Source organism: Eptatretus burgeri, chromosome 2 (genome assembly GCF_056783735.1).
Source record: "Eptatretus burgeri isolate ZD-2024b chromosome 2, Ebu_testis_v1, whole genome shotgun sequence".
Lineage (NCBI taxonomy): Eukaryota > Metazoa > Chordata > Myxini > Myxiniformes > Myxinidae > Eptatretus > Eptatretus burgeri.
In genome coordinates, this window is record NC_140962.1 from 71,413,929 (window position 1) to 71,439,428 (window position 25,500).

The 25,500-nt window shown below is 40.9% G+C and overlaps 1 protein-coding gene and 1 long non-coding RNA gene across 4 annotated transcripts in view; one reads left to right on the forward strand and one right to left on the reverse strand.

Moving 5' to 3' along the window:
- The window catches only part of LOC147032281 (uncharacterized), a 96,514-nt gene that overhangs the window by 1,327 nt on the left and 69,687 nt on the right, over positions 1–25,500 (forward strand). For both annotated transcript variants that reach the window (XM_085869737.1, XM_085869738.1), the window contains exons 2-5: positions 9,864–9,940; positions 19,115–19,243; positions 19,708–19,789; positions 19,994–20,109. In XM_085869737.1, coding sequence (XP_085725863.1) covers positions 19,143–19,243; positions 19,708–19,789; positions 19,994–20,109 — 299 coding nt within the window. In that variant the 5' untranslated portion in view covers positions 9,864–9,940; positions 19,115–19,142. The remainder of the gene's footprint in view (positions 1–9,863; positions 9,941–19,114; positions 19,244–19,707; positions 19,790–19,993; positions 20,110–25,500) is intronic.
- The window catches only part of LOC147032282 (uncharacterized), a 76,464-nt gene continuing 54,901 nt past the window's right edge, over positions 3,938–25,500 (reverse strand). The window contains exons 2-3 of one of the 2 annotated variants that reach the window (XR_015055107.1): positions 8,999–9,102; positions 3,938–4,232 (exon numbers count right to left, since the gene is read on the reverse strand). This is a non-coding gene — a long non-coding RNA (uncharacterized LOC147032282). Of the gene's footprint in view, positions 4,312–8,998; positions 9,103–25,500 lie in introns of both variants that reach the window. The other variant, XR_015055106.1, reaches the window with a different exon arrangement.

Below are 25,500 nucleotides of genomic sequence, written 5' to 3' on the forward strand. Positions count from 1 at the left end.
GATCCCGTTGAAATTTCAAACCCTCATTCCGCATGACTGTTCCACCATAAGGGTGATGTTTCACATTGATTGATGCAGTTGTTCCAGAGTAAACATTAATTAATATTTTTCCTTCAATCCACTATGGCTGCCAAACGTTGCGTCGTATCTCAAAAGAGGGTGAGAACTTTTTATTCGTCATGGAGAGGCGGTCATTGTGGTGGAGTTTCGCCTGGATCTGTTCAGTCGTGTCAGAGAAAAAGACGTTTTAAGATATTATTTTTCAATCCAAGATGGCTGACGAACCATGTGACCTATGACATCACAAGTTTATATTCTGCTTCCAACTGGGTATTGGAACACGTGTGTGAAGTTTCGTGTTAATCGGTAAAGGTGCGTTTTTCTATCCAAGATGGCCGCCAAACCATGTGACATGTGACATCATCATTTTTAACACTCGTGCAGACACGATGGTAGATGATAATTGCAAACTTTCGATTCGTTGGGTTAAGCAGTTCCAGAGAAAACATTATTTAATATTTTTCTTAAATTCAACATGGCTGCCAAACCATGTGACCTATCAATTAGAAATTAACAAACTTGTATTCCCTACTCATGTGCAATAGGGGTGTGAAGTTTCCCCTTGATCAGATCAGGTGTTCTGGAGAAGAAGATGTTTGAAGGTTTTAAGGTAAATTCAAGATGGCCGCCAAACCATGTGACCAATCAAGAACAAATTAACAAACTTGAGAAAGGACCTCATGGGGAATATATGTGTGAAGTTTCGGCTTAATCTGTCTTGCCTTTCTGGAGAAGAAGATTTTTAAAATTTATTCATTTTCAATCCAAGATGGCTGACGAACCATGTGACCTATGACACCAGAAATTTATATTCTGCTTCCAACTGGGTATTGGAACACGTTTGTAAAGTTTCGTGTTAATCGGTAAAGGTGCGTTTTTCTATCCAAGATGGCCGCCAAACCATGTGACGTGTGATGTCATAATTTTTACCATGCGTGCATACACGATGGTAGATGATAATTACAAATTTTCGGTTCGTTTGGTTCAGCGGTTCCAGGGAAAACATTATTTAATATTTTTCTTAAATCCAAGATGGCGGCCAAACCGTCTAACGTATCAATTTGAAATTAACAAACTTATATCGCCTACGTGTCCCGAATATAGTTCTGAAATCTCCCCTTCATCCGACCAGCGCTTCTGGAGAAGAAGATGTTTGAAGGTTTTAGGGTTTTTTTCAAGATGGCCGCCGAACCATGTGACCGATCAAGAACAAATTAACAAACTTGAGAAAGGACCTCATGGGGAATATATGTGTGAAGTTTCGTCTTCATCTGTCTTGCCCTTCTGGAGAAGAAGATTTTTAAAATTTATTCATTTTCAATCCAAGATGGCTGCCGAACCTTGTGACCTATGATATCATAAATTTAAATTCTGCTTTCCATCGTCGACCCGAACAAGTGTGTGAAGTTTCGTGTAAATCGGATAAAGTCGATTTTTCTATCCAAGATGGCCGCCAAACTATGTGACTTCTGAGGTAAAATTTTTTTACCATGTATGCAGACTTGAGGGAGGAAGGCACTTGCAAATTTTCGCTTCGATGGCTTATGAAATACCAGAGAAAACATTATTTAATATTTTTCTTAAATCCAACATGGCGGCCAAACCATGTGACCTATCACTTCGAAATTAACAAACTTGCATCGCATCCATGTCACAAATATAATTCTGAAATCTCGCCTTCATTGGACCAGCGCTTCTGGAGAAGAAGATGTTTGAAGGTTTTAAGGTTTTTTCAAGATGGCCGCCAAACCATGTGACGTATCAACAACAAATTAACAAACTTGAAAGAGGACCTCAGGGGGAATATACCTGTGAAGTTTCGCCTCAATCTGCACAGCCGTTCTGGAGAAGAAGATTTTTTAAAAAAAAATTTTCAAAACAAGATGGCGGCCGAATTACGTCACCGATGACGTCAAAAAAATTTTTTTCTACGATGAATTTTGGTGTAGATGACGCTCAAGAAATTTCAAATTTTTCCCATGTGGCGTTCTACTTGACGAATTTTCACCGGGATACCTCTTCACCGATGACGTCACGAAAAATCACACGTGTTCCCGAGAGGGAGCTTGTTAAAATGTATGAAGCGAAAAAAATTTTACCCTGGAAGATTTCAGAGATACAGAGGTCCAAAGTTTATCGTTTTTTTCAAGATGGCGCCCGCACCACGTGACCAATGACGTCATAATTATAACGTGATTGTGCTATCAAAAAAGATACATACTACGGTGAAAATTTCGTGTCGATCGGACTTTGCGTTCCTGAGAAAATGATTTTTAAAGTGAAAACAGGCCGCAAAATGCCGGCGGAAAAATAATAATAATAATAAATAATAAACATAAGAAAAACAATAGGGTACCCTGTACTCACAGGGTACCCTAATAAAAAAAAAAAAAATATTCAAACCGTGAGCAAGAAACAACAACCACACAGGCCGTTTCTTCGCTCTCGCGTGCCCGTACGTGCGTGGCCCGGAAGTTCGCATATCACAGTTACGATTATTCGCAATTTCGTTTTAATGGCCAATTATTCAATTAGCGCCAACGTATTTTGCCTTTTCGCAATGTCGTCGCAAGGAAAAACACAAAGAAGAAGAGAAGAGAGAAGAAAAAAAAATTACTTCCTGGTTCGGAGCATACCAACTCACTCTGATGTTACCGAAATTTATGCACCGTCTAATATGAAAACGATCATAACTTGGGGCATTGTGTTTATCTATAAATGCGCATAAGAAATCGAGAAATTATTAGAATACACGAAGTCATCACTATCCAGAAGCCCGTATGTTGTAACCTGTAATGGGGAATGCGGCTGAGGTTCCCTTCCCCATCGGCCACGCCCACGCAACAACGTGTCTTACCATTGGTTTGGTAAATAAATGGCCATAATTTGGGAAGCACTTGTCCGATTAATATCAAACCTTGAAAAGGCACATCCTCAGGTCCCCAGCAATATACCTGGCAAGTTTCAATTAGATCGGACCAGTGGTTGTCGAGAAACAGCGGTCACAGACAGACACACGCACACAGATTTCTGGAATTATAGATAGATTGTTATTTATCGGCTGTTAATTGCTGTGTTTGAAATCCTTTCGATACCCTGGATGTGCAGTAATGTGTAAAAATCCTCCTCCAGAGAGAGAGGATACTCTCCTCCGACCCAGAGAGCCCACCCCTCCCTCCCCTAAATAACATCATTCTGACATTTCCCTAGCTTCTGTAAGGAAGAAGGATCTAAGATGCATCCATATTGGGGGTCACAACAGGTGTACATGTTGGGATTTAAAAATATGTTGTTTTTGTTAATTTCTTTCAAAAGTGTCCCTTTTTAGTGAATTCCTTTCATATGCATATATACAGGGTGGGGCATTTATATCTGACACGTTTGCAATCTTTCTAGCCGGACGCAGTCTCGGCATAACTAATTATTGTTTTCTTTGTTTTTAAGATAATACTAAAGTTTTTAATGATGGAGCACTTTAAATGCAATGAGCATTTTTTTTAAATTGTTTTTTAAAAATGCAATGAACATGCCAATTTCACAAACAATGTCATCATGACAGATGAGGCACACTTTGATTTGGCAGGTTTAACTTCACCAGATTTCTTCCTCTGGGGATTTCTGAAGGGGATTTTAACAACTTGAAGTATGTGCCTATGTTATGTGGAAATTTTATTTTATTTTATTTGGATTAGAAATAAAAAAAGTTATAAGGATAATAAAACCGTCAGATATAAATTCCTCACCCTGTATATTTATATATATATATATATATATATATATTTATATATATATATATATATATATATATATTTGAAGAACCCAAAAATTGGCTTTTAAGTGCCCCCACCACACTTCCCAGGGAGAAAAGTATTGGCATTCCCTGGTACAAGACGCTTACTGTAGAACTATTACCTAAATCTGTACGCCAAACAGTATCTGAGTTTCACACACGCGCACGCATGCGCATATCCCCCTTTGCAAATATCTTTCATGTGGAAGTGCGTAAATCGCATCAATGGTTTGTGCTGTGAAGTTTAAGAGTTTTTTTTTTTTGTTTTTTTGTGTTTTTTTTTTCCACATTTGCAGACACTAACCTTATAGGCAGGGTAGATGTCTTGGAGGGCGAAGGGGGTCGAGGGTGATCAGATTCAGAAAGGTCCAGAGTCTGGATGCTATTGGGCAAAAGATTGGCAGTTACATTTTACTTCATAGGCCATCAGCCGTAACTTGTATCGTGCAGTTTCGTCCCACCTATCGGGGGGGGGGGGGGGGTAGATAAATCCTGTACAGAACGAGAGTGCAAAACCTCTGCCGCCAATACTGCTGGGTCACTTAAGTGAACCTGATATCCTATTCATTGAAGGTCAAAACGGATCAGACTCTATTGAATAAACAAAACTAGATCGACGCGCTTGTAGAAATGCCCAAAAAAAATCGAAATTTTTTTTGAAAAAAGTTGCAATTTTTTTTTTTCTCTAACAATTTTTTTTGGGGGGGGGTTGGAAATCACTTAAAACATGTAGAAATGCAAAAAAAAAAAAATTCAAATATTTTTCAAATAAAATCGAAATTTTTTTGAAAAAAGATTTTTTATTTTATTTTTTTTTTTGGACCAAGTCCAAATCTAATGGCATGATCCTTGGACCACACCTAATCCCCCCACCAAGTTTCGTCGAAATCTGTCCAGGAGTTTTTCCATAATACTGTTCACAAACAAACAGACAGGGGTGAAAACAGTAACCTCCATCCATCTTCGATGGCGGAGGTTAATAATTATTCCTTATGATGAATACATTCTCAATCCACAAGATCTCCACTCAAAATCCTGCAGTTATTGCGTATTTCCGTCATGAAAATCGCCCTTTTGTTCCGCCCGCTCAGCTGTTTGTTCTTGGAGCCAGCGCTAATTGATGGTCACGTGACCACTGAACAGTGAGCGTATTTCCCGAAACAAATTAATTATTCAAGATGGCTGCGCCCGTGAAGCGGTGTGTTTTATAACATTTTCGTTGTTTTCATCGTAAAATGTTCGGTTTTGAACCTTGCGAGTGCATAATTCATCAGCCAAATGTAGAAAATGATGGTGCCCTGCCGTTTTCAGTGGCTAGGTGGGAAAAATGTTTCGAGCCATGTTGCCCTCGTGCTTTTCCCATGACCGAGTAAATTATGCCAGGTATCTCCCTGTCCACTGGATTGAGATGGTGGATCTTCAGAGAACACACCCTGCATGTCACGGGGCAGTGGACTGTACAGTGTCAATATCGCCACCCATTCTCATCAATTGCTTGTGATCAGACAATCAAACAAACGTGTAATCGCGACTCGAAGACCAATGGAGGATTAACTGGGATAACCCTCAAACCATGTGCCACACAGAGATGGATACTGGCGCAGCCTGAGCGTGCTGCAATTGCAAGGCAATGCGAGGTTATGGCAGGTATGTCGCCTGACTGCACCAAGAGGAAGGGGTTGTATGAGTCACAAGTGAGGAAACATGATCAGGATGTCCAGTCAATCATCAACCTCATCAATCATCAACATCATCAAGTATGATCAACCCATTCGAAGCTGAGTCTGATCAACTGGTTTGTTTAAGCTCTGGGGTCATAGCTTCCGATCGTGTCAAACATGATCTCCTCTCTGCTTATCAGACTAGCGAGGAATCTCTGAGCCGATATATTAACGACTGTTTGACTGTGAGAGATGAAAGTCTGGACGTAGTGGATGGATTGGGTGAGCAGACTGCACCCCACCGGAAGATGAAGCCTCATCCTGATATGTTCTCTCCACTGACCCCATACTTCTCAAAACTGAGAACCTTCGCCGATCAAAGTATCTCAAAATCTTCCAAAACAACCAGTGGTCAAGAAGTCATTGTGAAAAATGAGAGAAATGTATTCTCACGACTTCTTGCCATCGGTCAGTCTCGGAGTATCAATCTCCGTGACATTCTGACTCGTTCCCTGGCACCCGTCTCACGACCTCTTGCCAGTGCCGACGGGTCCTTATCAAAAAATGTTAGGTCAAAGCTCCTGACACTGGTCGAGGAAAAGTGCATTGACTACCTGAAGAGTGGCATCCCTGACCATGCAGCGATCATTGTTGATGCGGTCCCCTGATTCGGCCCATTAGGCCTATCCCAGCTACTTTTGGAGGGCTGGCTGATACCATTTTATCTGCCTTAACAAAATTTGCCAAGAACACGAATTGTGCTCGCCTAGATTTTGTTGTCGATCGCTACCCTGATATAAGCGTAAAAAAATGAAGAAAGGGATAGGAGAGTGGTCAGTGACAGCCAGACCATACATATTTATGGTAAAGACCAAAAAACACCGAAGCAATGGTCAAAATTCATGTCAAGCGGTCAGAATAAAGAATCACTTGTTGCTTTCCTTGTGTCGGTATGGAAGGCCATCAACTTGTGTGCCGACTTCGATAGGGACGTTGATGTGTACATTACACATGGAGAGTACTGTCACGTTCTGAGGAGTAGGATTGCCATCACAACCATTTGCTCTGTTGATGAGTTGTCATGTGACCACAAGGAAGCAGACACGCGGCTTCTTCTCCACACGCAACACGCTAGTGCAACATTTGAAGATGTTGTAATCGTGAGCTGCGACTCGGACGTGGGCATAATTTCTCTTTGTCTTCAACAAAATCTGTCCTTCAATACATTCTTCATGACTGGCAATGAGGTGTTTGAGACATCACACATCATGGATTTGCAAAGATGATCTGTTGTCTTGGAGCTGATGTATGCAAGGCACTAATAGGTTTACACGCATTCACGGGATGTGATTCCACCAGCGCTTTCTATGGAAAAGGCAAGCAGAAAGCATTCACTATTATGTTTGATCGTGACGACTACACACGGTCTTTCATTGAACTGGGACGAGGTTTCGATCTCGAAGAAGTTTGCCTCAAATCCCTGGAATCCTTCGTATGTCATCTTTACGGACAGCCAAAACTAGATGACGTCAATGAGGTACGATGCATAATGCATTGCGTCTCCTCAACATCTGGTCAAAGCCTTCTGCCAACCAAGGATGCATTACATATGCATACATTGAGGGCCAATTACCAAGCGGCAATTCATAGGCGATCCCTTGCGCAGTCTCTTGGTGCCCTTTCACCTGTAGGCCATGGGTGGGAGATTGTTGATCAGAAATTAGTCATAAAGTGGATGACCATCAATCCGGCCCCAGACATTCTTTTGAAAGTCACACAATGTGCTTGCAAAGTATCGAAGTGCTCAAGTTTGAGGTGTTCATGCAAAAAGGCAAAAGTGCCATGTTCAGATTTGTGTAAATGTTCAGACTGTGACAATCAGCCATGCAACCGATCTTCATGATGATTGTGATGATTATGATGATGATGATGATGATGATGATGGTGGTATTAATTGTAATGATGACCAGGAGGATTATGATGAGGATGAAGGATACTAAATGTTAACGTAGTTTAGCGTTGTATAATTGATGTTTGTTGGCTGCAGATAACGCCATGTTCACATGCCATTGTCTCATGGTACTGACTGAGTATCGGGATTCCTTCTCACCGATAATAAGTTTTTATATCGGTTTCAATCTGTATTAATTTCTCTTATGTGTTCTTTCTGTTGTACTACCATTGCGTATTACCTAGTTTTGAGCGCTCGTGATGTCAAAATCAATTATTGAACGAAAATTTTTGTCCATAATATACCAGAAAAATGATCCATTTTAACGAATTTCGCCATTTTTGGAAGACCCCCAAGAAGAAACTAGATGAAGCAGCCTTCAGAACTCTCCGTAATGCGTTCACAATACAGATGATAACAAGTCTAGGCAGTTTGGTGCGTGTGCGCATTTCAGAACAGTAGATATCGACGTCCAAACTTGGTTCTCAGACAAATGGGTCAAACCAACCCATTTTAACGAATTTCGCCATTTTTTGGAAGATCCCCAAGAAGAAACCAGGTGCAGCAGTTTGGAGAACTCTCTGGAATACGTTCACTATATCAATGATAACGTGCTCTGAAAATCTTCGGCATGAGTGATGTCAATGTCTGTGGATATTGGCAGCTGAATTTGCTTTCAGACACCAAAATGACCGTTTGGGCTCGAATTACCTGAATTTCGGATGGCTATAAAAAATACTGCAGGAATCTCCTTGGAGAACTTTGGCCTCCCATTTTATAAGGTTAATAGCTATCAAAATCCGCAAAAACCAAGTGTCCCCTATCCCCCCCCCCCCCGATGGAATAACAAAAAGTTTAAAAAAATTTCATTGAGCAATTTTGGAGAAGAAAATGTCCAATTTTTCTCCTCTTTAATCCAATATGCCGCCATACCTTGTGACCTATGACATCAGAATTATCAATAAAATATTCTCCATGGAGAGTCCCTCCAATGTTTATAGTTTTCCATGGATCGGACAAGCAGGGAGAGAGAAAAAGAAAATTGAAGCAAAAATACAAGAATATAGACGTGGACACACACACACACACACAGACGAACGGACAGACAAGGGCATTGCAAGAGTCTCTCAACCCCTTCGGCGTGAGACATTCTAAATTTCAGCAGATATGACAGTGTAACACTGTATAGGAACTTAGTGCAAGGTCTCATCTCGAATGTTGTATAGTTTTGGTCACCACATCTGAGGAAGGATACAGCTGCCATTGAAAGGGTTCAGTTATAGGCTGCTCAATTGATTCCGGACCTAGCGAGATTCAGCTCTGAGGAATTGTTGAAGGAAACACTGCTTTGTACATTAGAAAGGAAGGAATGATTAGGGGATTAGATTGAGGCGTTTAAGATGAGAAGGGTGTGGACAAAAGTACAGAAGAGTTTTTCAGCAGAATAAGGGCTTGATAACACAGTAGGTCCACATGAGGTGGGCATTGAACATACAAAACACAGGATCTCGCAATCGCTACATTGGACGTACGTACTGTGTTCTTCCATTTTTTGGGCAGCAGAGCTTGAGAGTATCGTAGAGGTTAAGTAAGGTAAGGGTCTTTCACTCGGAGAGTAGTTGATGCATGGCATGATCTCCCTGAAAAAGTAGAAGCAGAAGAAACAGTAGATAGGATTCAATTTGAGTTCAGTGTGAATGGATAGTGGATAGTTCGTTAAGGATAGTGATAAGATAAGTCATGAGTCTTTAAGGATGGTGAATGGACTTGGATATTTGCAGGAATGGTAGGTAGCTGGGTTATGAATAGGTGAATCCATCCATGTTATGATGGTGTTGTCTGTGAGGGTCTCCTAAAAAAGTGAATGTGCTTGTTGGTGTTTGTTCATTCCTTACCATCACTCCAATTGTAATCCCCCCCCCCCCCCCCCACAGGCAAAACACAGACATGATGGGGCCAAATATGATCATTTCTATGTCCCAAACTGAGACTATTGTTCCTGGTATTTCCTTGTATATTCCTTTAGGACTGTTTGTTTTATATGTTCACCTCATTTATCCTGAGGTACAGTACTCTCATTTCACATAGGCTGAAACAGGTTAAACCAGACTCGGTGGTGTAATGTTTAGAGTGTCTGCTCTGAGTCTGGGAGGTTGGTGGTTCAAATCCCAGCCAATTCATACCAAAGACTTTAAAAGTGGTATCTGCTGTTTCCTTTCATTTACATTTTAAAAGGAGAGATCATGGACAAACTATGCTGGGAAGGTAATGGCAAACCACCCAGTGTCACCCTTGTCAAGAAACTGCTTCAGCAGCACCAGTACTCTGTCAAAGAGTATGGTGCAGGTGGTTTTGTTTAGGAGGTTGTGCGGGATATTAAACAAATGACTGTTGTGTGCAGTTGATGTGCTTCCTCTTGAATGTTTTTGATGGGCAAGTGACACCAAGAGTCTGAAGATTGGTTGGTTCAATTTTAAGGTGAGTGCACTTGTGTCATTGTTGAAGGGGAGTCGGGTAGAGAGGAGGGGATCGTGTTGGTCACCATGAAAGGCCAGTTTAATTTAATCAGGTGGCTTGCTCTCTATTTTAAACATTACTCTGAATGATTGTGGAAGGATAAATTAATACAAGATGTTGTAGAAAGCACTTAACTGAGTCCAAATAAATTTTAGACCAAGTATGCAACTTGTTTTCAGCATCAGATATTTCCTCGGTAACCATTCAATTTCCAGTGCAAATTTAGCCATCTAAAGAGTTTTCTCACGGGGATGTTGATGAGATTGGTGACTTTTGTCTGAAACAAACAACATGGATGTCTGCCATTTTGGGATTTCATGTCCATGGATACCTGGTAAGATGCAGAATGGCTCTGACTTTCAGATCGATAAATTGGACCCAAAAGATTATTCGTACATAATTTAGTACTTCACTACCCCGTGCGCAAAGTGGAAACAGTGGTCAATCATTTGGTTCACTCTGTTAATCCGTCTGCAGATGCCAGTCCATGATCCATGAAATACTTGATTTCAGTTGAATGTTATATTTTGAACCCTGGAGAACACAAATTGGAATGCAGAACTCAAACCTGCAGTATCACAGGACTTTGCAATGAATTTGACAAATTGCATAGAATCTCGTCCCGATTGGACATGCAAAGGGAGGAGTAAGGTCTGTCTGTCTGCCTGTCTGCCTGTCTGGCATATGGACATCTTAAAGTACACAAACAGGCACAAATAACTCATTTAACATGTTAAATAAGGTGATATAAAAGACAGTGGATTGATGGTGGTAAATTTTCCCCCCCCCTCAATTTTTTTTTTCTCCAGCCTTTAAAATAATTTTTTATTTCATCTGAATTGTATACTTTACTTGACAACTAAAATCAGCAATGCCAACCCTCCCGATTTCATCGGGAGGCTTCCGAAAATTCACCCAAACTCCCGCCCTTACGATCACTATCCTTATCCTCCCGAAATTTTGATATTTTTGCACTGTTCACTAATCAGAATGTACTAGTATGAGAATTGAATGAAAAGCATCGTCTGCTACGTATAGCATGTGGTAACTCCATAACGTTCGCTGCTACCAAATTGTACGTAAAAAATTGCAAATTCAAATGAGGAGCAGCGAAACATTGGGTCTGGATCTTGCTTATGCGATCATGCACTGAGATTTAGTGCATGCGGTATGTGTGCAATACAGTGCATGCGGTATGTATGCACAGTGTATATGCATGCGATACGCTCACTGCATGCAGCTGGGCCCCGTACCAGCCCGGCGGTCGCGACCACCGTGCGGTGTTTAACAGCCGCTAGAGTTCTACGAGTCGCGCTGCAGCTGTGGAACATCGACTTCGAAGTTACCGATGCTTCAAGCCCTCGATGTTGATTACGAAATGGCAGAAAAGAAGCTTACGAAGACCAAGAAATGGTCTCAGAAGTGCAAGACCGAATACAGTCTCCAATACCCGTGTATTCGAAAGTCTGAAAGAGGAATTCATCATGCGTATTGTACAGTATGCAGCGTTGATATTTCAGTTGAGCACGGAGGTCGTGATGATATTCGGAAGCACGTTGGAAGCAAACGGCACACAGACATTGCAAAGGAGAGATCTTCGAGCACGAGTACCGGTACACTTCTGAATTATTTCACCAAACAAGGGACAAGCGAGGAAGAGGATGTTACCCGAGCGGAACTTCTCTTTAGTGGATTTATTGTGGAACATAACTTGCCCATATCAGTCTCAGATCATGCTGGACCTCTATTTCAAAAGATGTTTCCAGATTCAAAAGTTGCTTCAAAGTATGGATGTGCAAGAACAAAAACTTGCAAGATGTGCAAGATGTGCAAGAACAAAAAAAAAAAAAAAAAAACAAGAACAAAAAGCAAGAAAAAAAAAAGAAAAAAAAAAGAACAAAAAAAAAAGAACAAGAACAAAGAAGAAAAAAAGAACACTGGTCAACAATTTTTTACTTTCTGAATGTTGTCTAGATTTCTACAAGTGAATTAGGGTATTCTAGCACTGCTGAATCAGGAAATGGCATCCGTTTCTCTCCATCAGGTCAGGTTTTTGTGCTAAGTTGATTTGAAAAAATCAGATCTTGTGACAAAATCAATTACATTTTTGTGGCATTATCAGCTGATTTTTGTCAACACATATCATCCTAAACATGTTTTTAAGAAAAAAATGTTTTGCCAACAACATTTATTGATTACATGATAGAAACATCGATTACTGTCATCTGAATGGTGGGCATTGATAAAGGTAAGTACAAGTAAATTGCATGTTGCGTCACCACTGTTCAAACTTCAGGGCTTGAACTTCCGTTTCTTCGAACTCCTGGAATGTTCAGCGGCAGGGAGGTCTCTCTTCAGATTCCAACAGTAGTCAGCCATCATGACTGCGTCCCAGCGACCCTGATACCTGGTCTCCATCTCCTTCATGTCCTGATGGAATCTCTCCCCCTGCTCGTCACTCATTGAACCCAGGTTCTCAGGAAACCGGTTCATATGTGAAAATAGGTAGTGCATCTTGATGCTCATGTTGCAGCCCAGGTTTCTGAAAGCAGTCAGCATGTTGTTGACAAGTTCTGCGTAGTTTCTGGCCTTATTGTTGCCAAGAAAGTTCTTCACTACCAAAACAAATGTCTTCCACGCTTCCAGTTCCACTTCGTTCATTGAGTTTTTGAACTCTGGATCTCTGATGAGCTGACGGATCTGAGAACCATCAAAGATGCCAGCTTTCAACTTCTCCATGGTCAATCCTGGAAAAGCCTGGCACAAGTAAGTGAAGCAGTCACCATCTTTGTCCAGAGCCTTGGTGAACTGCTTGATAAAGCCGAGCTTGATGTGCAGCGGTGGGAAGAGTATTCTGTCTCTGTCCACCAGAGGGTCGTTGATGACGTTCCTTTCTTTGCATGGCACCAATTCCTCCCGCACAGGCCAGTCCTTCTTCGTGTAATGCTGAGCACGGTCCCTACTATCCCACATGCACAGAAAACATGGGTACTTGGTGAAGCCAGACTGTTGTCCCAACAAAAAGTTCACCATCTTCAGATCAACACAAATAAACCACTTATGCTGATCATAACCAATTTTCTCCAGCACGTACTTCACCGCTTCATACTTCTCCTTCAGTGTAGTCGAGTGAGCGATGGGTACAGAGGCAAACTGGTTGCCGTTGTGTAGCAGAACACATTTCAGTGATCGCTTGCTGCTGTCAATGAACAGTCTCCAATCTTTGGGTTTGTACTGTGGCACTCCAAGCTTGAGCAGAAGCGCATGTCATAAATTGGCGCATGTAGGTATTGTACATTCTTCAGAGTTCGTTATTTCAAGAAATACAACTTTTTTGTATCACATTATTACAAAATCTGCCCCATTAACTTTAGTTTTGATCCACGAACTTTATGCTTTGCCTCACCAATTTTTGGAAGATTTTGAGGTTTTATGACTTCAAACTGATCCCTTTTCGACATAATCACCCAGAACTATCGTACCTGAATACTTCTTGTCATATTATTTCCAATCAAAACAATTATTTGACATGACATTTTACCCCCACCAACTTCTTCTAAAATGCTCCACACATGCGTACATGTGAACAAAAATGTAAAAAACGACATGTGACCATATCTCAAAAACTTGACCTGATTGAACAAAACTAATGTGAGTTTTGGATTCAGCGCATCAGATTCGTCCTAAATCAGCTTAAAAAATGCAGACAACAAATTTGTTGTTGACCAGTGTAATTGGTGAGTTGTCAAATGTTACTGCTTCATCTATTGCCGATATTGCTAGACTAGCTCCATTTAGCCTAGCTACAGACGGTAGCAATGACAGTGGTGAGGCCCAGCTATATCCTGTCCTGATTTCGTACTATGACAACAGTGCTGGGATTGTGAAGCAAGGTTTGCTACGTTTGCCTGCGTGCAAACAAGATTCCACTGGAGAAAACATTTTCAAACTGCTTGATCATGAGTTCAGTGACAGGAAAATTCCGTGGGGAAATTGTGTTTCCTTTTGTGCTGATAATGCCTCTGTCATGGTGGGCAAGCACAAAGGAGTCGCTGCTTATATCCACAAACAAAATCCAGAGTGCTACATCATGGGATGCCCTTGCCATATGATGCACAATACGGCCAAGAAGACGGCTCAGGCCTTACCCATTGAATTAGATGACTTTCTCATCGATATTTACTACTACTTGGACAAAAGTAGTAAACGCGTCAAAGGAGTGAAAGCACTGCAAGAACTCTGTGATGCCCCGACACACAAGATTCTGAAGCATGTCGCAACAAGGTGGCTGTCCCTTGGTCAGTGCCTAGACAGGCTGATTGAACAGTGGGAGCCACTTCGCCTCTTCTTCAAAGAAGAAGTACGAAGAAAAATGCAACCAACTGTAGCCAAGACTCTAACAACGAGCAAGAAGGACGGCACTGTATCTACTGCCAGTACTGGCACTGCAGGATCAAGCACTAGTGGAGCAGCATTCACCACTACCACTGCAGTATCTGCTGCGAAGAAGACAGCAGGGACAGCACCAAAACCAATGCTGAGAGCAGGTAGCATCACCGGCCCTTCATCACGTTCATCTACAAAGCAGATCCCTTCAGAGTCGAGAAAGACTGTGATAGTCCCATCTACAGGCAAAGAAGGACCCAAGTTAAGTTCTGCTTTTGCCAAATCACTTGATAGAAGCTCAGCAAAACCTTCGAATCAGAGGTCTTCTTCCTTGGCTGCACCTACCTCAAGCTCTCTCCTCAAACGTAAAATTGGATCTGGTACTACGAGTCTGACCTCTTCTGCTGGCAGTAAACGCAAGTGTGATCGCCCTGCGGCTAAGTGTACTACGAGTTCTACAACTAAAAGCGCATCTTCCTCAAACACTGTGCAGGAATCTAGAGAAAAACGTGTCAACAGGATGTTCTTGTCTCCACAAACAAAACTCTATTGTTTCTTCCTTCGATATGCTAACAAGCTTTTTGAGAAGGGGAATCTTCTGCTCCAAAGAGACGAACCCTGTATTCATCTCCTGCACGGAGAATTGAATGGTCTTCTGAAAGATATCTTCGTACGGTTTTTGAAACCATCGGTGTCATCGGTTCCTCTGGTAAATGTACCCTTCTTTGACAGAAATCATCAGAAGAATGATGAGGACCTCATGATTGGGAACGATGCCAAACTGTATATAAGGGAACAAAGGAGTCTCAAGAAATCCACCTTCACTCTGAGTGAGTCAGACATCCAAGGTTTCTTCAGTGCAGTTCGCTCATATTATGTGAAAGCCTGCAATTACATCTTCAAAACCTGGCCGCTAGATGATGAATTAGCCAAGCATGCTCAGGTGCTGGATGTTAAGCTACACCAAGAAGTGGGGTTTGACTGTGTGGAGTTTTTCATCAAGAAATTCCCCTGTCTGTTCAGTGGCGGTGATAGTGACATAGACAGTCTTGAGAGTGAATTCGCTCACTACCAGGCAGACGCCTCCATAGCTACAATTGCTACTGAGACAGTGAGAGTGGATGAGCAGTGGCATCGGATTTCACAGCTCACAGATCCCTGCACTGGTGCCAAGAAGTATCCTAATTTGAGCAAAGTGATGAAGGGAATCTTGGTCATTCCTCATTCGAACGCATCATGTGAGCGGGCACTCAGTCTTGTACGGAAGAATCATACTGAATTTCGTCCCAATTTGAGTGTCAAAACCCTGGAAGCTCTCTTAATTGAAAAACTAGCTCATAGCACCCCTTGCTACCAGAGAGAATACAGCAAAGACATAATCAGAAGGGCTAAAAGAGCCACACAGCTGTCACTCAGCAAAGCTGCCATGGAAAAAGCAAGCAGCAGTAGTACCAGCCAGTAAGGTAAGAAAAATATTGCTTCTTTTGTGCTTTTTGTTAATCTTTGATTGTCCCCTAACTTACTAATATTAACATACATGTAACATTAAAAAGTGCACAATTTTCCCCTTTTTTTGTTCAAAAAGTGGGAATTCTTAACATGTTAAATGCTCCAAAATAGGGCTCAGAGGGCACTAGAGAGCGTCTAGAACCCCAGAGCTTCCAGGGCCCTAAGGTGGGCCCTGGACCCCGCCGCAAGGGTCGAGCGCTCCGCGCTCGAGATGTGCGCTTTGCGCACATTATTTGGTGTCGGTTAAAAATCCTCCCTAATTCTGATTTCCAAAAGTTGGCATCTCTGTAAAATACAAATTGCCTTCTTGCCACTTCCAAGAACCTCCAGTTTAGCAGTACTTGGACAAACTATTATGCCATTTTACTCCATCTCGCCAAATCAAATTTGCTCATTCCTCTCATTCATTCATTCTTTTCAGGCTTCTCTCTTGGTTCACTACAGTGCACTCTCAGCATGGGGGAATATCGAGATTCAGACAAAATTGTGGCTCGTAGTAAATATTGATCGTGCTCGGGAACTCAAAGCAAGAGTTTTAAAAGATCCTTGCCATGTCCTTTTTCTCAAGAACGCATGGGGGTAAGGTGTTCTCTGAATTATCGAATTCCATCGAGTCATGGTGTGGACGAAATTCAGTTTTTCTCTGTTGGAGTCTGAGACCATTTATTAACGGCAAACAACATAAACAAATAACAACTAGAAGGGCACTCGGTAGAGTGCATACCTCCGCCACATAATGCTTCATCCACAAGAACATATCAGGCCCAACACATTTTTTAAAAATAACTAAAACTGTTTACCGTAGGTCGTTTACCGTAGGTCAAAACGGATCACACTCTACTGAACCACGATTGAATAAACTAAACAAGATCGACGCGCATGTAGAAATGCCCAAAAAAAAAAATCAATTTTTTTTGAAAAAAAAGTTGCAAAATTTTCTGGTTTTTTTTTTTCTCTAAATTTTTTTGGGGGGGTTGGAAATCACTTAAAATATGTAGAAATGAAAAAACAAAAATTCAAATATTTTTTTTAAATGGCCACCATCGCGGCCATATTTGACTTTGGACCAAGTCCAAAATCTAATGGCATGATCCTGAGACCATACCTAACCCCCCCCCCACCAAGTTTCGTCGAAATCCGTCGAGGAGTTTTTCCATAATACTGTTCACAAACAAACAAACAGACGGGTGAAAACAGTAACCTCCGTCTATCTTCGATGGCGGAGGTAAACAAACATGCGCATGGGAAAGAGGATAAACAAGACAAGCAAAATCAAACACTATTCTCTTTCTCCCACAAAATGCACGTAGCAATTCTCCTTATACCATCTTGGACAGTAAATGTCAGGGGAGGGCTGGACATCTGGGGAGGGTAAATGAAGGGGAGGGCTAACAAGCATAAAGTAGTGTGAACACCAACTCAGCCTTGAGGGAGAGGGTGATAACAGGGTTCGGACAAACACAGAGACAGGGTGGATTACTTTCTGCTAGACAATGAGGTGCCAGCAATGCGTTGTTCTTTTTAGAAGCTGGGCAATTTCATTTAAACATTGGAGATACCAGTCTTGGTTGAATGTATTTCAGTGAGATATAGCACATAAGATTTGCGAAGATACAATTTTATCTTGTTTTTTGTTCAATCACAAGCAGTAAGTGAATACAAGCGATGTTTGTCAGTGCTCACTAAGCTGGAACCAGAACAAGGGTGCAGTTGATGATGTATGGCATTAAAGAACATCAAATTGCTTCTGTGTACTGTACATTATTTATTATATTTTTTGTCTTCTTCAGGCTTGGAATTTAGCATATAGTCACAACATCAAACCTTACCAATGCACACCTGAACCAAAAGTGTAATGAACCATAAAGTGTAATCCCCTGCACAAAGTCTTTATTTTAATAAAATTCGAACAAAAAGGCGTTTTCTCTCAGAAGCACTGAACTCTGAAATTTACTGGGTAGTACTTGCTCAATATTTGTCTATAATTGTAATAATGAAAGGCAGAAATAATTTTTTTTTTATTAAATCTATGTAACACTATCAATATAACCAGACCATTCTGTAGGTTCACTGCAATGACATGATGTACCTTTTACAATACAATATTTACTTTTTTCTGATGTTCATTCAGGAAAACTAAATATAGTTGGAAGCAGAGCATTGATACCATCACAGACTGAAAAGTAGTCGAACCAAAGCAGGAATCTTTTAATGTGACCAGAGGATTGATTTGACAAACCACTTCGAAGAGTGCTGCTTTGTTAATGACTCGGTGACAGTTTGAACTCATTTTGTGAATATTGCTGTCGGGGAATCGCCCTCGAACCTGCCGTGGACTCGTCGACACAACGCAACAACACCGTTGGTGACAGTTTAGTCTGTGAAAGGCTTTGATAATTGCGCAATGTGCGGCAGTTATTGACTATCAACAAGGTTTTCAGGCAGGTTGGCGATTGTTGTAAACGCTGAACATGTTCAACTTTTACGACATCTTGTCGGCATCTGTCGTGTTTCATCGTCACGTAGTGTGTGGCAGTCTACGGCAGTCTCTGATATCGCACAATGGATTGAGAAATTAAACATCAGCTTTCAGTGACTTCCGGCAGTGGCATTCCATGGACTGAGACACTCAACTCATTAAGAAGTGTTGGATGCATCCTCTGGAAGTTAGCATCAAACGGTTCACCTTCTGCAGCAAGTTCCATGAGCTTGTTGTTCAACGCTCACTGAGCCGGCCTTCTGTCCACCCAGGGCTTCACCCACAGCTGCTTCTTTCTCCTGGCACGACGTCGGTGACGAACCAGCACTCGTGCCAAAGCAGTAGTACTTTTTTTCTGAGAATAGTGTCATTGACAGTCATGTAGTGTACAGCAGTCTACGACAAAACGAGGTTGTACAAGATTTGTAGTCGATGGTCTTATTGAGTCTTGTCGGCTAGTGTGTGGCAGTCTTTAGGATACCCCGGGTGTCCCTATCTTCCAATGCCAAGTTTGGTCGAGATCAGTCAAAACTGTAAGAGTTGGCAAATAAACAAAATGACCATTCCCACTTTATAGCATGAAAGATAACCCACCCATCCATTTCCGATTTAAAAGAAAAAAACAAAACAAACTTGCAGCCAACTTGTTGATTTAAAGGCAGTGTTTTCAAAATGGCATTCAACTTGCACATTATCAAGTTGCATTAATTGCATAAAGAAGTTGTTGATGTTTGAGATGCACTTACTCTGTTGTTGTGCAGGTGACGACAGAGATAGCACTCTGGCAAAATGGAAGCTATGTCCCAATCGGGGACAATTGTGATTATCAAAAGAAATGGTAAAGACGGAATTAATTTCCCTCTACTTACATCACCATTTTTGTTTGGAAGGTGAGATGGCTTATATTGCGTTATAACCCTTCATTATAACCCTTATATTACGTTATATAACCTACGATTGCATTATACCCCTTCAAATAATTTAAAATTTCAATAAGGGTGAAGGTCCTGTTTGAGATGCTTGGTTAATGGTGTGGCAGAGGGGATTGGTACATGGGATGGTGGGAAAGTGGTTCGGTGGAGTTGAACTGGGAGTTTGGGCAATATGTTATGATAAAGGGTGTAGAGGTAGTACGTTCACATTTGCTCAACACACTGTTGCTTTTGACACATTAAACCTTTTAAATTACTGTTGCAAATGTCTTTATGAGACAGGTAAATTGAAGAGACATTGTGGGGACTAATGATTAATTATTGCTTTGCAAATGAAATGAGACCTGTTTTAGGGATTCAAATGAAATGCTGTGAATGTTGAGTACAGCAAGATTGAGTTAGCTGTTATGTATTGCTTGCAGGTCTCAGGAGTGTGATATTCGCATCCAGCTTGGGCCTGTGTCTGCAAAGCACTGCCAATTAGTAGTTCATACTGATGGCAAGGTGAGCATTTCACACCAGACTGGGCTGTGAGATGAGCCCATATTTTGTCCTTTTCCCTCAATCTGTAACCTTTCGTGCCTATTTTAGACTTCCTGCATTCACATCACCTTTGTGGACTAATGATGCTCAGCTAAGTGTGTCTGTGTTTGTGTTGTTTTTTTTGCTTGTTTGTTTTTTTGCCCATGCATGTACACGTACGTATAGGTCCATCTGCAGAATCTCTCAAAGGTGAACCCTACAGTTCTGAATGGGAAGGAGATGATGGTGGATATGCCTCTCTCTCACAAAGATGTCTTCACTATCTGTGATCGTTCTTTCAGGTGGGATTATTAATGGTTTTTTTTTTCAGACCATTTAAAAAATAAATTGTTTTTCTAAACATTGGATCAGGGTTCTTACCAGGGTTTGTGGGAGCGCACGGTGGTAAACCAAATTCAAGTGCTGGGACTTATTGAAAGGGTGGCGGTGGAATTGTATCCCATTTAACTGTATATTTAGGAGCCGCCGCTGCACGTGTCGTCGTAATTTTGTACCATGAGTGAAGGACCACAGAGTACAAATCAGGGGTTTCCTTATTTTTTGGAGTAGGAGGCTACCATTGAAAAGTAGCAGGTTTCCATCACCGCGAGCGGAGCGAGCGGAGCTGTATGGCCGGGGTCCAGGGCCCGATGCGGGCCCTGGAAGCCGGAGGATCCTAGATGGCTGGAGATGCATTCTAGCATGATTTCTGACATGAAATAGTTCTCATTATCATGCTGTTGGGGTGGAAAACCACAAAAACAGGTGTTTTTTTTTTCTTTCATTCATTTTATGTATATTTCCCCTCTTCCATTTCATTTTACTTTGTTAAATATTGTTAATTATTATTTTATTGTTTTGATTTAATAAACAGCTCAAACTAATAACTTTAGACTAGTTTATTGTTTGAAAATGAATGATAAACATGTATTTAACTTCACTCGTTTTCTGATCATTTCTTTATTTGATGTCGGCTAGCTTCAATCAGTCAACCAATAAAACAGTTTAAGTGTGAATACTGCGTCAGTCACAATCCCAATTTCGTTAAACTTCCACTTTACATTATCCACCAATATCGTGTTGTTATACCATCAAGAAAAGCTCGCAAGTCTATGGTACATGCATGTACCTGCGGTACCAGTATTCAGTTGGCCAGTTCACAGCTGCTCATACTTGGCCTTCACTTCAGTGAATAAACGGCGCTTTTTAGTGCAAATAACCACGAATAATTATTATATTATAATAAGATGTACAAAAGCTGCTTTCAGCTTACAGGCTAATTACTTTATAAATTAAAAAGGCACAACAGCCCGTGTATTTTGGATCCGCATCACTTGACAAAAGCTCAAAATGGACGAGGTGAAACACGTGTTTCGTGAAACAACAACAACGTTGCACTCGCGACAGTGCAAGTTTAGACCCATTACTGATGGCCAGAAGCTTACCTCCCATGTCTTTGGACTTCTTCAAAAATCCAAAGTCAAATAGGGATTTTCGTTTCGATGCCATCGTTTCGGCACCGAAACTGCGAGGCCTACAAAGTTTATTTTCTTGAGGTCATTGCTGTATGGTATCAGGGTATCAGGCCAACAGTCCAAAACGAGGCTAAAGCAGAGAACTCTCCATTGCAGGAGGCGGTTTTAGCTGCTTGTGTTATTTTTAGTTCAGTGTTGTGCTAGACCTGGCGAGAGTACTAACAGTAAAAGTAAGCCCGCTTTTATCAAAATACTCATGTGTTTTCGTCTCGGATTTAAAAACGGGGTGTCGAGATTTCATGGTGACAAAAAAATAATGATAATAAAAAAAACAGAAAAATCGGCACTGAAGTAGGCGGCGACCTTTGACATTTTTTTTCTCTGAGTAGACGGCTGCGGGTCGCCGGTAACTGGCTTCTAAGGAAACCCCTGATACAAATTCATACAAACAGCAAAATCCTTGTTCCAAGTTATTTTGACTTGGACATATCTGATATGAAAAAAAACTGATCACCTCAACTGAGGAAGCACAACTGCTTGTGAAGTCTGTGATGAGTTCACAATGAGCTCTAATCCAATGGATTTGCCTGAAAGTGGCCATCATAAGCCCGCAAGCTCACTGCAAAGTTTCGTCTCTCTGACAAGCTATCTTCATGGTATTATTTTTGTTTTAAAACCTGGCATTCCATTTAAAACCACCTCCTTTAGGCATCATGGTTAGAAATGATGCACTGCACCATTGCCAATAGCAAGCACTATCTCCTTCCATTTCACTTTCTTACAAACTTTCCAAATAGTCTTTCCATTACAATACCCCCAAAAACCAAACTGTAAGAGAAAAGCTCTGTGCTATCATTCGTAGATGGCATGACCCTGACCATATCCCAATGAATGACGAAACTGTTCGGGAAATCCCTGCATTATAAAACACGGCATGGTCAAACATAAAACCAAGCATGAAAGGAAATATAGATACTGCACACATCAAAGCATGGTGCTAGCCAAAAGTACCTTTTGGGACAAACGTGGATTAATACAGGCAAACAAAAAAGCCAGGGACTGCATTTAGCACAGCAAGAAGTCTTTGAAGCAGAAGCTGAACAAATGGAGCTGCTTGTTATTGAACCAAATGGAGAGAGGCAAATGCTATTTGGTTTAATGGGAATGACAGATGCACTAATTCAGTTCTGCTAAGTGGACAGAGCTGAACATGCAAATGCTGTTTGCCTTATCAAACTCAACTTGGATTAGATTGAGTCGCTGAAAGTGCCACTTTGTTCACTAGAAATCTGTTTTAACAAGTACAGATACATACAAAGTACACCATCCCCATTGCCAAATAAATAAATAGATAAATCCTCCAGCGCGTGACATTGTCGGGGGCGCCTTTGGCGCCCAGCGATGCCCGCTGTGCAGCACATGGAGACAGAATTGGGAGGGAGTGGAGTACAATAATTGATTAATTTGTTGATTGCATAATTTAAAAAAAATTGGTAAATAATTTCATAATCAATTGGCTAATAGCATACGAAAACTACCACTGTTTCATCCAAATCTAACTTTTTGAAAATATAGTAATTCATCGAAATATGAATAATTAATCGATTAATTGATTAATCAATGAATCAAAAATACCCTTTATAGCCAAATCATTTGGTCACTGTTGTCTACAAATATCAGCTTCCAAGCTCAAAAGGTGCCTAAGATATTGCCCAAATGAGAAAGAAAATATATAAGGAGGTAATAAATCGATAATAATTAAGTAATTAATTGATTAATCAAAAAATATGAAATACCATTTTTGCCAAAGTACATCTTCACTTTTGTCCCCAAATTTCAGTTTCCCAGCTCGAAAGAAGGCTGACTTATTGCCAGGAGTACTCCCTTGCAAACTGAGTACTCCCTTACTTTGCCGTCCAGCGATGATGTCATGCGTCGCCTGGATGTGGAATTGGGAAGGAGCGGTGTACAAAAAGCAATTTTTCACATTCTTTTGGAAAGATCATTTGGCTACACGAGAAACACACACTCCCCCTATGCGAATGGCAAAGGATAATGGTGAGCAGGACTTTTCTCTTTGCAACAAACCAAGATGAGCAGAACTTGGAAAAAAAAGTCAGAGGAAATGAATTGATTAATTGTATTTTGCACCCTCTTAGGCGGTTTACCAATGGTGGGGGGGGGGGGAGCTTTTGATCATGACTGGTGACCCTCAAGTGTTACTACAAAAGGTCTTAGGGGTCTAAAGGTGCTAATGGGGTCTACAGGATGTACAGGGTTTTAGGGTTCTAAAGGGTCTAAGGGGTAAAAGGTCTTAAACTGTCTTTGGGTAATAAGGGATCTTCAAGGGTCTTGGGGGTCATAAGGGTCTTCAGTTTCTTAAAGGGTCTTGGAGGTCTTGAAAATGTGATCTATCGGTAATTGACATGCAAACGAACACAGACAGACTAACAGACCAGACCAATCAAAATACTTGTGAATCTTCAATATCGCAAGTGACAAACAGGGGTGAAAGCATTGCTTCCGTCCACCTTCGGTGATGGAGGTAACTAAATATTTTTATGTTGTAACTTTTTTATTTGACACTAGCAGGGGTACTTGGCATTGCCTGGTGTTGTTTTTTTCTTTTGTGGGAACCTAAAACACTTCTCTATACCCACCTAAGGAATGGGGTCCCAACACACTTCCCTACACCACGACAGAGTGATTAAGAGAATTAAAAAAATTTTTTTTTTTTATTTTTAGGTCATCTCTACCGAGATGACCTAATAAAGCCGGACCAAATGTCCGTCCGTACGTCCGTCAACAATTTTTCTTTCCGATCTTGATGAAACTTAGTATGTGGGTAGTGGTCGATGAGTGTTGCATAACGATATAACTTTTGTCCGGGTTTAAGGTCAGGGACGAGGTCACGTAAGTTATAAAAATCGCCATTTGCAAAATCTATCTAGTCTGCCATTATACATGATATTCGGCAACTGTTTATTGATTATGATAGTAAAAAATATTATCTTGTATCTAACCGGACAGATTTTTGAATTTCCTCCCCGTTTGATCATCACGTGATCTGGAAGATGGCCAAAAACGCCGAAGCGATTCGCAAAGAAGGAAGGAAGGAGAAATGAAATATAAATATAAAACACATTTTTAGCCTTTTATATTTATACATTTTCCGCCGAAGGTGCAAAAGTTTGAAAACCCAAAATGTAAACGTCGGCATTTATTTTCAAAATATAATTTCGTGCACGCGCGCCAAAATGCCTAGTCATCTTTAGCCAAACTGCGTAGTAGAACTGCGCAGTGGCCAGCGTGGTTCAGATTGACTATGGTTTCTGGGGCGAAGGTGATTGAGAAGTATGTCGGCGGTATAAATTTGAGTGACTGTGTTGGTGATTTAATCACGCAACATCTTGACAACGAATATTATGGCCGAACAATTGCATCAATTCAGTGCATCAGCAGGGATAATTCGCAGGCTCCTCTCGATCGTGCCGATATCTAACATAATCACCGGCAGACATAGGGCTGCAGAATGTGGGGCGAGGCCATGGATCCCGGATGAGGGGATAAGTGATAAATTATGCTACATGCTTCGGGCTTTCTGATTAATATATCAATGAGTACATTCCATAATTAATGAATTAATAATTAATGAATCTGGCATATAAAATGTTTTTTCATACCTGACATGTTACTTTGTGCAGTGTCACGAAACTTCTGTGGAATTAATAATTAATGAATTTGCTAGCTCTAACGATTTTTCAAACCTCAATATCTCTATAAATACTTGACCAATTTTCGTTCTGAAAGTTGCATTATAATCAGTGAAGAATAATCTACAGGATTATCATAATCTCCAAGAGCTAAGCCTATTTTTTCGTTTTTTTTTTTCTACAACCGGAAGTGAAATGTCCCCAGAGTGGACGGACCGGAAAACCACGTATTGCACTTACTGGTGATTCTGATGTGTTAATCCGGGTACTAAATGAACAATACATATTTATGAAATATGTCATTAGTAGTATTATCCTAGTGTATCTCTGTGAACTCTTTCAATCTAAACGGTTAGTTTGGACTGTTTCGTGGTTACCTGAACTGAACATTGAGAACTTGTATTATAGAGATGACCGTCACCCCCACACAGGGGGGTAATTTTTTTTACCTAAAACACTCCCTGACACTCACTGGTAAACCTCTGAAAGTTTGACGAGTATCTGT